At 40.6% G+C, this 15858-nt stretch overlaps 1 protein-coding gene across 4 annotated transcripts in view; it reads right to left on the reverse strand.

Annotated features, from left to right (window-relative positions):
* Nucleotides 1–848: 848 nt before the first annotated feature.
* LOC107217714 (RNA pseudouridylate synthase domain-containing protein 2) overlaps nt 849–15858 on the reverse strand; it is an 86866-nt gene continuing 71856 nt past the window's right edge. For all 4 annotated transcript variants that reach the window (XM_015655352.2, XM_015655351.2, XM_046731004.1 and 1 more), the window contains 4 exons: nt 12837–13059; nt 8012–8099; nt 3660–3836; nt 849–2869 (listed from right to left, as the gene is read on the reverse strand). In XM_015655352.2, coding sequence (XP_015510838.2) covers nt 2117–2869; nt 3660–3836; nt 8012–8099; nt 12837–13059 — 1241 coding nt within the window. In that variant the 3' untranslated portion in view covers nt 849–2116. The remainder of the gene's footprint in view (nt 2870–3659; nt 3837–8011; nt 8100–12836; nt 13060–15858) is intronic.

Consider the following 15858-nt stretch of genomic DNA (forward strand, 5'->3'; position numbering starts at 1 on the left):
GAAAGAATTTATTGCAGCACTTTTCAAAATCGCGAAAATTTTCGGCAAAAATGCAAAGGGGTTATTTTCGGCTCCTAAAATGAAGAAAAGTAAGGCTAACTAGGTGATCGGAGGAGGTCGAGGAGAACGAGTACAACGCGGTAGACGCGGAGGACGAAGGTGGTCGGAGATGGTCTAAAGTGGTTGGAGGTGTTCGGAAATGGTAGGAGGTGGTCGGAAGTGGTAGGAGGTGGTTGAGGGTGGTAGGAGGTAGCCGAGGAGGACGACGACGACGAGGGGTTGGGGGAGGAGGGGGCCGAGGTGGACGAGGAGGATAAAGGTGGTCGGAGGTGGTTGACGGTGGTTAGTGGTGCTCGGCGGTAGTTGGGGGTGGTATGCGGTAGACGCGGTTACACTTCATCTCACGGGGATGATCGAGCTGCTCGACATTTCCAAGTCGCAGTCGACAAGAAGTCTTATGTACTCACTTTGTATCGACTCAATCTCAAGCTTACATATTGACACTACTTTGGTTACTACGAATGTCGGTGTCAACTCGTTAGGTCGAGTCGCTAGAGCAGAACACTCTTACTCTTCCAGGCCCACCTGGGCTCACTCCTCTACCGAAAACTGGTCACAAAAATTTACCCAGGGGTATCCGTTTTTATGCTCTTCAGTTAACGTATTGAACTACAGTGTTGCAATGACAGAAATGAAATAAACATTAAAAATGAAACCGGTATCGGTATGCCCTCGACATATTTTTTTTTTTTTCCTTGCGACAGATTATTATTCAAACGATGTCTGTACAGCAAACGGAAAGAAATCATTTCCACATTTCAAGAGGACATTGAGCGGGCTTAGACAAATTTTCATTCATTTTGGGCTTTATTATACAATAAAAGTCACTAATTCTAACGTTTTTATGCTGACTACCGCACGATACAATAATAACATTGATATAATATATCATAGTATCATACACGTATATCGCTTGAATACAATCCATAATATTATGCCATAGAATATGCGTAGGAATACAGTATGTACAAAAGCTCTCGTCTCACTTACAACAGCAGACTTGATGTCTAGTTTTATGCCAAATAAATGGACTGTCTTTTTCGCATATAAATATCGTTAGTATTTAAATAAAGTATGATATACGTATCGTTACATGCAGTTGCATTTCAATTATATTATTTACGGATTAGTAAGCACGCACACTGTCTTTTGTGATAGGTGTTCATTATAGTGGTTCAAAAGAATTTTCTCATCATCTTTTCTTTTTAAATCTCTTTAAATCTCTTAATATACCGTATGACCTACAATGTATACCTGCATATGTATAGATTTCCATTCGATATTTATATTTTACTATTACTCATTTTCTTTCCCAAGTCCATTTCTTATTTGATTCTGATATTATTCTTTCTTAAATGACTATAATGAATCTCGAATGCAGAGAATTTCGGTGTCTAAATAAGCAATGGTATAATGTAATTGAGTTGAGAAAATATAGTTTGATATATTATCTCAGAATTCAAAGTGTTCTACATTGCTTTGCCTATATTGAATTGATTAAAACTATCCACTCGACAGTTTTGTAGAATAAACAATTACAATGATAATTAGTAATATTCTACCAGCGAATGGTTGATGATAACAGTAATATTAATAAGTAATAATAACAATAGTCGACTCATTTATTAATACGGGTAACAAATTGCATGGTAAAAGTATAATGAGTAAGGGAGAAAAATGAAAATAAAATAAAATTAAGTGGCTAAGTACGCGAACGACGAAACGAACGATAAATTGTAATATTCAATTTTCTTTGCATTATTCATTATCGATAACGAATCTACGATATGGTAAGCTCGCTGATCATATTTACCTCTTACTCGAGGTACGGGAAGATTATGCTGATTGTTGGGAAAACGACGTCCTCCCCCACAAATTAGCCGGACTCAAATATCGCCACTTTTCTCGCGTAATTGAAAATCGAGTTCCGTACGTGGGAGGCATTAGACTAACACCTGGCTCACAACGAATATGGAAGGCACGGGGTATAAGGATATTGAAAATAATATTCTTGAAACTGTTCAGGTCAAAATACAGAGTAATAAAAATATCGTCATCAATCCTCGGTAGCTGGCGACTCTCTTCCCCAATCCGTGCCTGCCCAGGCGGGCAGAGGTGTTTCGTATTCCCATCCTGGACCGCGATAACGCCACGCATGCAAGTACATCACAAGATCGGAGGGTTTCGGGTCCCTGTACTTCACTTTGCACTCGTAGCAGTGGGGATCCGTCGTTACTTTTTCATTTGCAAAACTTGAGTCCGGAGGTTCCGACCCAGTCTGTGTTCCGACTGTGACTTTGAGGGCTTTCAGGTCCTCCTCGGGTGGGCTGGGTGAGGAGGAAGGCGAGGCGGCGTCCTTGTCGTTCGTGGCTAATACCTGGTCCTCGATATCGAGTTTCGGTTTGAACAGACTCATTTCGGAGTCTCCGTCCATCCCCAGCCAGTTCTCGGCATTGTGAATACCAATCAAATCCTTGACCAGTTCTTCGTCCGTCTTTCCGATGTTCCCACCCTTTCCCTTCATCGGACCAAATACAACGTGGTTGTAGAGAGGATCGTTGACGACCGGGTACCCCAGGTACTGAAGGTGCACTCTGATCTGATGCATGCGACCTGTCTGCGGTTTGCACAGTACCACCGATGATTTTCCGTTAAAACTTAACCGCTTGAACGTTGTCACGCAATCCTTGCCCTTCTCCGACACTTTGCAGACTCCGATCTTGTACGATACCACCTCGATCGGTTCCGCGCAGACTACCTCATCTTCCGGAAACTCACCGTCAACACGGCAGACATATTCTTTGTGAACCTGAGGGGGGAAAATAGAAAAATTTTTTAATCATAGGAGCCTGCCTTACAGTTCGGAGTGATTGATCCATGAAGCCTTTCACCTCGCCGTGGTTAAGTTCTTGTCTCAAATACTCGGTGATACTAATAACTTTTCTAACATTACCAAACTGTGTTCTACCTTCGATTAGATTTTGTTCCAAGCAAACTCGCCTCGACTTTGGTGAATTATTTAATATATTCAAATATTTCAATTAATTCAGAAGCCCAAGCTAAGCTGCGGCCTGTGGTCGGCTCCTTCTGAATTTCCCAGATTTGCAAACACCGAAATTCAATGAAAACATTGAAAAAATTCTAAAACTCAGCCCACTCTTCATTCCAACATAAAATGGGACTCAAACTGTAAAAAATCATCAAGTTTACGAAAGCAAGATTTTACACGAAAACTGATTTGATTTTACGGATAAGAAATGGACAATGTAATTTTTGCCCCGTTTTACGTACACAGATATATTCCGCAACGTTTATCCATTCTCCCCGTGTACGATTGTATCGGTTTTGTAATGCATGATAATTAACGAAGTTCCCCGAGTATATCGAAGGAGAAATCTAATAACTGTTGGTGGCGTACGAGATAACGGCATATGAGAACAATAATTACATGTAATTAGGCGATCAGTGCAGTTGGACGTAGTTTTTCTATTACACATATTTTTTTTACATTGTCCGTGCGTATGGATTACCAGATATTATTCTGCATAGTAGAATAACGTTTGTTACAGGCTATCTCTTTATACTGATTCTTTGCAAACCTGTCTATTTCTAATTTGATGCTCCATTTGTCTAGCTTTCTTCGGCGTTCGTCCAAAGAGTAAAATTCCACTGGTTAATCTGTCAAGCCTGTGAATGGTGCGAAGATTCTTCAGGTTGTACTCCTTGGCCAGGATGAAAACGACCGTGTTGTGCCGGTACCGCCCGCAAGGATGTACCTATAATTGCATTTCAATTATTTTACATGGCTCAAAAAATATCGCTTACTACATTGAAGATTATCGGCAGATTTATTGTAATATAAGTTTCAAATAACACTCAAACAAATGAGAGTTAGAACTCTGACGGATATTAGATGAATAATCATCGATCACAATCCATTGATAGTTTCATGCCGAATAATTTATTGATTCAATGATTTATTCGTCTTTTGGTCTCTACACAAAGGTTCCGAAATTTTATTGGCGAAAACCGTGTTTATTTTCTCGACTGAAAATGAAAATCTACATATTGCGCATCAAATCAACGTTTAGGTTTTAGTGCTACGCTGCGTACACGCTGTAGTGCAAGGAAAGGCATAAACAAATGTACATACGTGTATACATATGAGAGAATCCTGTAAACAGGAAAGCAGCTCGCGTCGTAATTCAAGTTAGATATTTGGAAAACCACCCGACAAATCGAAGACTTTACCCAATTTATAGAGAACATACTAATAAATTATACAACGTTTTGAAGGAACACTCGTTATTCAAAACGAAGACCTTTATATTATGTACACCCTTAGCGAGTCATGATGATATCATACTGAAGCGATATCAATATCGCGTGATAATACCGTGATAATAAATAGAATGAGAGGGGAGGATAAACGCCAAGTCGGTGTGATAATAAATCCATTAGAAAATAACGAGAGCGTGTTAGAATTTTAATACAGGATATACCTGTTTGTTTATTGTCATATATAAAAACCGGAGGTTACCCCCTTTTCTGGCAAAACAACATCATCCTCGGAATACGTCGTCCCCCGTCAGCACTACGTGCGGGGGGTAAAATTAATTCCGACGAAAGGGTGAACAACAAAATTGTTTGGCCGCAGGAAACGTCGAGAGACAATTAACCGGTAATTTAGAGAGAGCGGAAAGACACATCTAGTGAGACACATAACGCGAATGCGAGTCAAGGACCAAGTCCGTCCTTGTCATGGCGACTATTATACGTCTGTGTGCAATGTTCATACTTATACGTAGGTGTGCGCCTTGCAATATTTCGCGTAATACAATTTTACCCAATTTTCTGCCCGTAACTGTCTTCTTCACGTAAGCTTGAGGAGCGGGCAAGGCTCCGACTAGCAATGAAACGTAATTAGAGACCATAAGAAAAAAATTAAGAAAAAACAGTTAGTGGAAAAATGAGGACGAAAAAAAGACGGCGACAGTGAGGAGAGAAAATAATCCAGAGATGTACGTTGTTACAATTTCTTGGCTTTGATCGCATAATTTTTACACAGAGAAGCCGTTTTCGGATTAGTTAATTAAAATTTATTGCACAGGTATGCATGGCGCGATCAATAAGGCGCAAGATCTCAAGGGGAGAAGTAAGTCGTAGTAGTATATAAGACTCAATATCCAGACAACGGTGACTGTATGCATATAGATCTTTCAAAGAGATTCCCGAAGTCGCTGAGACGCGTTAAAATCTCTTTGTGGCGTTTACGGCAGGCAGGATGTATTGCAATTACAGTAAGACAGCTGACGATCGATAAAATACAGAAGCACTGCTACGGTACGGAGAATGTTATATAATCCGCAGTAATTGATCAAGAGAATAGAGTCTGAGAAGATAAAGAAGAAAAACAAACAGAATAACAGAGAACAAGGAAGACGAAGGATTTAAACCTAAAAATAAAACTTATTAAAAAAGAAAAAAACAACCGAGCAACATAGCAGCAGGTAACCTTTGTAGTTCGTTTTGTTAATTAAAGACACGCATGTCGCGTTAGTGTCCAGATAAAAATATCAAAGAGAAAAGACTAATCGTGAGCAGTCGAGGCTCTATAGTAACTATATTTAAAAGTATAGAAATGAAACGTGAAAGAAAAATCGACAAGTTGTTCAAAGTGGCGTTTCAGCTACTGAGTTTTTCGCAACATCGAAGTTGGATGAAAGAGCATCAGAAAAAATATAACGAGTTTCCAACACACGTGTGTCGTGCAAGCTTTTTACACAAAAAATAAACAAATAAATAATAATCTACGTAAGTTACCGCCATGCGACATGCGGAGCATTGACCAAAGAACTCTGCAGAGGACTTTAATTAATAAATAATAACGTGGTTTCTGTGCGAGAAATGCGTTGGTCATGTTACACGCGCAGACAGATAAGTTGTGTCAAAATTATACTTTCAAAAAGACCGGATAGCCTTGAGAGAGAGAGAGAGAGAGAGAGAGAACGAGAAAGGAAGAGAGGCACGCGCAGGTTACCCCGGGTTAAGGTAAAATATGTGTATATAGTAATGTTTGCACGGCAAAATTTGTATATGTAATATCCGATCCGGCGAGAATTCGCGAAAAGAATTTTGAAGGAAATAAGTGGAGAGAAGATTGAGAAGAATAAAAAATTGCAAATATGTATTTCGAACGTCACACGGCTGCTGCGGCAAAATCCCTGTACGTGTGAGTAGGATGTGTACAAAAGCTTAGCTCGAGTGGCTCCTTCTGCTTTTTAAATCGTCTCTCAGAATTCTTCCGAAAAGAGATAACGGTGAAAATTTTTCGGGAGACCGAAAAATCATATTTCACTGTAAACATCGCGTATAAAATTACGAATGGCCGAAGGGTGTAGCCTGAAAGAGGCGACGATCTGCGGACTTGAGCCATCTTCCATAAAGTGTTGGACGAGGGATCTACAGGATTGACAATCGAACCCAGAGAAGCCAGTAATAGCAGACTTCAAAGGTTGAACACGCATGCAGGCAGCCAGTGCGAAGTCACGAATCGTTTGTTCGCGCCGCGACTACATTTAGAACTAAATTTAAAACTATAAGTTTAGAAGGTAGCATCCGCGATGCTTTGAAAAGACAAGTCGCGTGTTAACAGCAGTTCGGTTGGTTACGTAACCGTCCGAGGAAAGCTCGTTCTAAAATAACCGGGAACGGAAAAAGTTCGTATACGTATTTAATAAATTCGTGACTATAGCTCAATGCTCAATTTTTGCGCATTTTATCATAACTCCTTTTTCCTTTTACCGTTCGGGAAAACCTGAGCCACCCGTTAACCCTGAACCGCGACGTTCGGATATTTGTTTATTAGCGAGTAGCTAACCGCTTATTTATACACTTGAGGAAATCGGTAAAATAATCTGTTCATCGCGTTCATACGTTCGAGGCTGGATGATGCGTGTCGCATTTGAATTCTTAGCACGATTAAGCGAGAACGTAAGTGTATATATACGTGAGAAAAACAAGTAATTCAACTTTATTCTCAAGGATACCGGGTTTGGCATGAACAACAGTCATTATTTTCACGAATCACAAAGCATTGAAATTCGACTAAACTCGCAGAGTGTCGATTCCGATTTACCTCTCCGCCAAGGAAAAAGATTGCGAACAAAGTTTTTGGCAAAAAATTTTCCCTATATATTTACTCAAGAATTGAAGGATGTCACAAAGGAAATCGCACGTCTTTGTGAATAAATATGGAAAAAGTGTTTGCAGTTTGTTTTTTTTTTTTTTTGATAAGACGATAATCTGTTGGCCTCTTTTCCGCAGAGCTCGAAACCCTAAAATTTAACGAATACATGACCTGTAAAGTCTAATGGAACAACTCCAAACTAGTGAAACGATACGATCGATTCCAAATCGAATTAAAGTGATTCAATACCGAGTTCTTCAGGGCTAAGATATTCAATTACTGTCAACGAGTCGGAAAAATCGATTGTTCTGGAAGAATTCGATCGAAAAATTGAATCGTAACTAATTGTAAGTCTCTCCAATGTTATCCCAATTTACAAAGTAAATAATCACCTTCCGGTTACCTTATCGCTGTCATCTCTTTATAAAATACTTATTTACATCAATATGATACATGAGAAATAAGGAAAATTCGAAGATACATATGTACACGCACATGTATCTAGGTACATCGGAAGACATTGGGGTGAATATTTACAGGCAAAAAGTATTGAAGAATAGAGGCGTGAAGAAAGTGAGATGTACACACACACACGCGCACATATATACATATATATATATATATATATTTTGTATGTATTCATATTTATGTATGCATGTGTGTGTGTGTGTATATATACTATATATATATACAGGTATAGATGGTAGGAGAGCGAGAGTGAGAGACAGATTGGCAGTACAGTTCTAGCAGTACACCACTTACAGGGATAGATGCGGGCTTGTTGACCACGACCAAGTCTTCGTCCATGTGCACCACCGTGATCGGCTCCGAGGTGACCGGCACCTCGTGTCTGCAACACACCAATCGTAACCAGCTTAACATGGCTTTGTTTAGTCGAGCTACGCGACCTTTGCACATAATAGCAACAATTATACGATAGGTTATATACAGATACATATATACGTGTCACAGGTTGGCCTGTGCTTATAAGGATATGTCTATATTCATGTATTCGTCAATTTCTCTATATACATACATATATGCGTACATACGTGTTGTTCTTTATCATTTTGGTGAATTTTCAACGTATATGGGTATATACCTATATACCAAGCATGAGTATTGTTAGACAATTGAAACAAAAAAAAAAAAATTAATTTATTATTAATTAAGCGCGGGGAATCGATGTGAGCGGAGGAGAGGGCGAAAATTTGAGGGATATGGGAACGAAGAGTGAATCATTTTTATAAATTTATATATAATTAATATATATAATTTTAATAAATTAATATTATAATTAATAATATTAATAAAATTATATATATAATTATAAATTTTGTAGTTTAAAGCTGAACTATATGATTATAGGCGATAATAACATATGATTTCTCATTCTTTTCAGAATGAATTTATTCCTCGCAGGTTGGAGATAAAACAAATCACAGGTTCAACATTAGAAGGGGCCGTGAAGCCGGAAATAGAGGAGGGGGGAGGTTATACGATTCTAACACCCTGCAGATGTGAATATAATGTGATGTAAACTAAATGAGTGAATGAATGATTGCTCCAATTTTTTTCATCGAAGGGAACGGGCATAAAAATTGAAGTTAGGACAAGAAATGAACATCAACTTGTTGTATTTTCCTGCATCGCATTACTCACTTGATATCCGTGACGTTAGTGTACCCGATCAGTAAGAATCCTATTTGGGAAATACGAGGAGGATGTAGAAAAAAAAAAAAAAATTAAAAACCAACGAAGCATAGAATTATGTGGGGTCAGGTTTTCGTTTTCAAATTTCAGGGTCCAACCAGCACAGATGAGGTTCCTGCAGGTCTCGCGGGTTGATCAAACGCGAAGCTGCCTCCTTTTACCTTTCAATATATTTCACCATAGCTTATATACGATCCCTATACCGGTCATGCTCCTGCGATTACCCAAGAGCCATTCGATACACGTACATAAAGGTTGTTTCTCTGGGGTCGCACGACTTTGCGTTTTATAGGTAGATACTAAAAGCTGGTCTTGTGCGAGGAAAAAAATTATATTCTCTCTTGTCTCTGTCCAAGTTGAAATTAGATAAACCGTATGCTGAGAAAGTTGCCTGTGCCTTACTCTTCTGTATTCGGGTACACAAATGTAACTAAAATAGAGAAGACCGTGTGCAGTTGCACGGATATGTCACCTGCCTTCTTGCGAAAAATAAACTTTCAAGACGAGAAATTCGAAAAAGTCCGATGAAATTTTTCTTCCCATTTTCAAATGAGCATGAAACTAAAATCGGATTAAAAAAAAAAAAAAATTTATTCGAATATCAAATGAACAAAATTTCCATCGTTCCTTTCGGTTGCAGGGTTCTTTTTTGGACTTTGGGTGCATCTTCGAGATTCGATGTAATGCAGAAGTCACCGTTTAGCGTTTTAAGCGTACATTACACCTGTTTATGTATATGTTATTATGTAGGTGCATGTTTTATATTTTTGTTCCATTTTACTTAAAGAGGGCTCTTTGCAGACTCGCTTTATGATATTTAATCGGTAAAAACAGAGAACCATACGAAATGCTGCTGCTCGTATACCTACGTTGATGAATACTTGAGCTTTAAAGCCGACACGCGTACGGAAGACCGGGGTAAGTGTATTTTTTTACGAGCGCGTCGGGTGTTGATTTGTTCAATAGCAGATTCCCGCTATAAAACGCCTTCGCCGTTAGTAATTCGTATTTTCTTTACTGATTTTGGCAAATTCCAAATTTCGGTATTCAATTACAATCAAAATTTTATACTCCGCGATTATATCATAACCGCGCGGATAGGAAAACAACGGTCCGACTATAATTCATTATACAAGAAAAATTACAAAATTTAAATAACGTACAATACTATTTAAAATTCAACAATAATTTTACAAAACAGATTTTTAGATGTTCGAAATATCCAACATACATTAAAATCACGTGTAAAGTTATTTGAATGAAAAAAAAAACAAAACTTGTCGGTGAATGGGAAATAAATACACTTGAGTTAAATTTTCAAAGAACTTGAAAAAATCTGCGAAAAATACGATGCGAATAATTTGCGATGGGTGAAAACCCGCCCACCGTGAATGTGATACGGTTGCCTTGCGGCGAATAAATACATTCTTCGAGAATATCTGTAAGCGCAGTATGTGTATGCATAAACCCTCGCAAGTCCCGAGGGGTTTTTGTCCCATCCCACCCTCCCATCCACCCCCCTACCCTGTCTGTCCGCGGGGGGATTTGTTCGTGAAATTATTCGAAAACGTGGAATGACATATTACGTTCCTCGAAAGCGGGCGTATAAGTTTTTTCTCACCGCGATTACACAGGGGGATGGCCTCGGGTCGGTAAAAAAAATCTCAATTCGCAGCGCTAATATACAGTCATTCCGTACTGCACGGAATTAAGAATCAAGTTTGAAAATAATCTTTTTTAGAAAAATAAAAACTTGTTGTCGAATCCGCGTCGAACTCAAAGTTTGAGGGTCGTTTGTGCGCGTAATAAAAATAATGAAAAAAAAAAAGACTGAGGATGAGAGAGAAAAATGAAGAAAAAACAACTAAGTAAATTACCTCGAACGCGGCTGGAGATCAACTGAACGACGAAGGACGGTGGAAGGCGTTAACGTAATCCGTGTTAATTATATTATACACTCAAGATCCTGGGCGTTTTTCGTTTCTTGGCATAAAATCAAATAATTAAAATGATTCCTCGGAATTATAAGGTATACGGTGAAGATGCTATTAACGGACACGTTAGAAATCCCTGGTGGAAAAGCATTGCCTCTGATGGAAAATATATCCCTTGATAACAGACGCGAGGACACTGCCTGGAATAAATTTGTAGCATGAAAAATAAAGAACTAACCATTTTTCGAATAGCGGACACTTCTCAACAGCGGACAAGGTTTCCGGTCTCGAAGGTGTCCGCTGTTGATAATTTTCACTCCAGGTACCGATAACCGGTATAACTCAACGTCTTCGCCGTTGTAAAGAAAATTTCGTTTTCGCCTCGTCGACGAAACGAATCCTCGACGTTTTTTCCCTATCTATAATAATAATAATAAAAATAAAAATAATAATTTTCCTCGATCTTTTCCGCAGACGCGTAAGATTGTTATTTCACGGATCGCGTACCGTTTTCCTCGTCTCTTTATCACCTCGTCGTTTCCACCCTTGACAATTACTTTAGAACCCCCTCTGATTTATCCCAGGATTTTCTTCCGCAGGATACTACGGCAGATTTCTTCAAATTTCGCATCGCGCAGAGGCCAACGCGATTAACGAGGCACTCGACCGGATTATCGTCACGCGCGCTAATTCGCGGTTTGCAAATAAATTAACCAATCTTTTCAATCGCGGGTATCGACGATGCCACGACGATACCTGGAAACGAGTTTAACCTTGACAAACAGGCGATACGTGCATGCGAGTGCGCAGGTATTGAAACGCGTTTATCGATTCATGCATATATTAATTAACATCGAGGAAAGTTTGCTGCATTAAGCGCACTTCGAAGAGTGCGAAACGGGTTCACGCAACAGCTCGATACAATTTTACCGACGATACCCGGCGTTGTTAAAACCGAGTAATAACCCGAAGTAGTTGCATCGGGAAAAAGAAGCCTTGAGGCGTGTGAAGACGGGCTGTGAATCATCAACGAACGCTGTGTATATGTATACATACAATTATACTTGAAAATTACAAGTACATTGGGAAAGGATCTGATTATCCGTGGCATCTTTCCACACAGAGAGCTGAAATTGCGTTATATCGTACACGCGAAAAATTAGAAGACCGCGCAAAGGGGACTGAATCTTCTTTCTTCGTTAGTCAATTAAATTAAAGTGACTCATTATCCTCGAAGCCCGAAAACTCGTTATAAAGATATCACGTTGAAAGTGAACCCAACGCAAACGCAAACGTTCGGTTTAGATTTCGCGACAAAGTCAGGGTGAAGAAGGAAAATGCGGGTGTATTGTTTTACCCGGATAACGGCGATCCTGTTTCCGAAATAGCCGTGATATTATGCCTGTACGATAGATCGGAAGGAAAAAAAAAGCTCCCCACAGCTGTTGCGGTATTATAACTACCAAGCAACACCGCGCGGGGTAGAGTAAAATACAACAAGGTAGGTGCACACCGACACACGTACCGGCGTACATAAGTTAGGTACATACCGCAAGATACTATCTCCCGCATGAATGATATATCTCGATGCCGTTTGCGGTACATGCGAAGACACAAAGCGCCGCGGTAATGTGTGTCAAGGATCGAACCGATTCCCACACACGCACACGTACGTTTGTACTCAAGAGTATCAGGAATGCGCACGCGACCCTGACGCTTTCGTACGAAGGTTCCGTTCCGTTCTTTCTTCTGCGTATTATCTTATTCACACCGTTGTTCCCGCGGCGTTATCAGGGTGCGTATCGGAAGGTGGAGAAAGGGCGACGACGACGTCGAACTCGTCACGCCTAGACGACGTTGCGAATTAGACGCGGATCGGGCGTTAATCGCGTAGGTTCAAGGGGGTCGGAATTCGGCTCGAGTGAATTTCGAGGACGTACCTGTGGACGACGTTCGCCAGAAGGTCGTTGTGCCGGAGTCTGTAGTCGATCTCGACCCTCTGGTAGTTAACCGTCAGCGTTCCTGCCCTGATGCACCTCTCGTACTCCTCGGCCGGATGGGCGCGAAACTCCCTGGCGAATACTTCAAGGATTTTTTCACCCACCCAGCGCCCTTTCGTGAACGTCGTGAAGGTGAAGTAATACGGGTAAACTTTTCTGAGTCCTGAAAAAGTAAGCAACGGGGAAATTTTTTTTCATTCTGTAAGGTGTGCTGCACGAGTTTGATAGTTAACAATGAAATTCCTTTCCTGCTGCAGGTCGGCGTGATGGAAATTCGGTGCGTCGACTCGTTCTTGACAAGGACACGCACTGTTCAACTTCGTTATTTTACTGTCGTGCAGTTAATCCGAATATATTCTCGCATATCGCGAATTTGATTGTTCAAACATGATAGAATTTTTCAACCATAGCACTTGACAAATTACGTTGAAATCGACGAATCCGTTGTTATCGGTGCAGAGAGTATTATTGGTTATTCATTTTTCGTTCTCTCGTTTTCTTTTTTTAACAGCAGCGAGCCGATGAATGAGTTTGCGCATTGTTGTCGCGCAAATGTTGTGCATATTTTTCGGCGTAGGATTGTTCGTTTCATTTGCATACGGAGAACTCCGATTAGTACCGCATTAGAGAGCGCCGCATGCATCGGTATTTTCAACGTGAAGGATTTGCTGTAGAGGTACGCAGATGAATACGGACATGCAAAGTGTCAGAATGCGTGTGTCGTTACAGGCATGTATGGATTGTTGGCACGTTCTGCTTGCTTGTTCGACACACAATCATTGATTTAAAATAAATAGTTATCTATAAGCTTGTATAAAGCTTCCACCTCCATTCTAAGCCGTACTCAATTCTTATTTTTTATTCTACTGCAGCGACTCGTAATTGGAATGTAAAACAAAAGTAAAATTTGAAAACACCGTTTTTCCCATTTATAGCAATAATTGTCTATACCCCCTTTCCAAATGTCTGTTTTTGTACCAGTACCACAGTGTACACCCTGGCATAAAAAAAAGAAAAAAATCACAATATCCGAACCGGAACGACAGGTATGGTACACACGAAATTCGAATAAGCATAAACCAAACAGCAGAGTCGGCCAACAGTCCTAATATTTGCAGTTTCAAATGTAATTTTTCGATCATACAGCGCACAATTTTTCTATACGAAACGTTGTACCGAGGCAGAACCATGGCTACAGCATCACGAGGTAAAAATCCTATAAACGCGACATAGTTTATCAACAAATGTGATAATCGTCGACTAGTCAATACTTCGGACAAGGTACCTAGTCCTCCGTGAAGGGGTCGATCCGAAAAATCGTGACAAAGAACCCAAGATAAATAGAGATAAAGGTGAAGAACACGGGCCTGCATAGAGACGCACACACACGCGCACCTAAAGTGTACCTACGTTAAACCTCGACACGACGATAGCGCGGCTTGACTGGGGATTCGGGTGGCTGCGGAACAACTCGAAGAGAGACAATGTCGACCGCATGATAAGGGGGAAGGGGGATCAGAAGCGGAGAGCTTAAGCCCCTCAGGAAGATGCCCATTCTGTGCGGTGGAAAATCCGGTTGGGGGATGGGGGTAGAAGAGGAGGCCTACCTGGTTGCCTAAGAACCGGAAACGGCGGGGATAAACGCCGCGGAAAGAGGAAAGCCTGAAGGCCCCACTTGACTATTCGGTGAAAAGCTCGGGCGGAAAGTTCCCCCACCTCAACTTCCTCTCCTCGTCTTCGTCGTCTGGTGTGCGAACCGGCATTTCGACCGGGCATATTCGAGTCGTCGAGGTTCCCTTGTTCACCGAGTAACGCGGATTAGCATCAGCGGCATTTGAACTTTGACGACGCGGCCAGGTACCCACGTGTCTTCAAAGGCTTAGAGTATACTGTACCCTTGTAGAATCCCGGAAGAGGAAAAGCTCCGGTGGTCGTTAACACGCTGCCGCGCTGCACCGCGGAGCTCCGCATGCTGCATGCGCTCAAATAATACCGGGACAAAGGAGGACGGAGGAACGGAAGCCAAGGGAAGGGAAAACAACCCCCGAGTCGGTAGCGGCTTGCACCTTCCTCGCGGTATCGATTTCTACTTACACCTGTTCGTTAAACTGATTTCCACCGGACTCGGAAAAGGAACGGATGGAAGCCGCTGCTACGGGAGTCCCGGTGACGTCAATTAACACCAACACCGCGGTATTCAAATGTATTTAAATCCAGCTCAACGTTTAGCGAGGTGTAACGGGCATTCCGATCCCTTTCTACCGCGTGCCCTCGACTCTCGCTTAATCACCTTCCGTTCTTTCTTCCCTTAAAATACAAGCTGATATCGCTTCTCTGTGATTTGTATCGCAAAAAGTTGACTACAGGTTAGCGAGAAACGTAACGCCAGAATCCATTCTTCCGTGTCCCCATTTTTTCTTTGTTGCACTGATAGATGAGTTTATCTACCGTTAAAAAACGTATATTTCGATACGGGGAAATAGATGTTTTGTTGTTATTATCAAATTTTAGTTTAGTCAAATAGTGATCGATGGAACTTTGTTAATAGTTGACAAATCGTATTTTGCTCAACTAAAGTTTGATAATAATAACGAAACATTTGTTTCACCATATCCATAAATATACGTTTGTTAACGGTAAGTAAACTCTTATCTCAATGTGAAAAATCACATTTTTCTAAATAAAATAAACAAAAAAATAATCGCCGGCGAAAGTTTCATGGAATTTATCGTGGACACCGTGTATCAGTCGCAGCTGGTTAACCCCTGGGCTATAAATGCTAAGGAATGCCCCATATACTTGTAAGCCCGCAAGAAACAGGGATATTCGATCGTGTTTCAAGCTGTATAAAATTATAGCCCACGGTTCGCGTTTCGCAAAAATTATTATTATTATACATCGAGATTGTTATCAAAGTTAAGAGTGAAAAATAATATTCTTTGATAGCCTCAGGCTGCTAACC

Source organism: Neodiprion lecontei, chromosome 2, assembly GCF_021901455.1.
Source record: "Neodiprion lecontei isolate iyNeoLeco1 chromosome 2, iyNeoLeco1.1, whole genome shotgun sequence".
NCBI classification, from domain to species: Eukaryota; Metazoa; Arthropoda; class Insecta; order Hymenoptera; family Diprionidae; genus Neodiprion; species Neodiprion lecontei.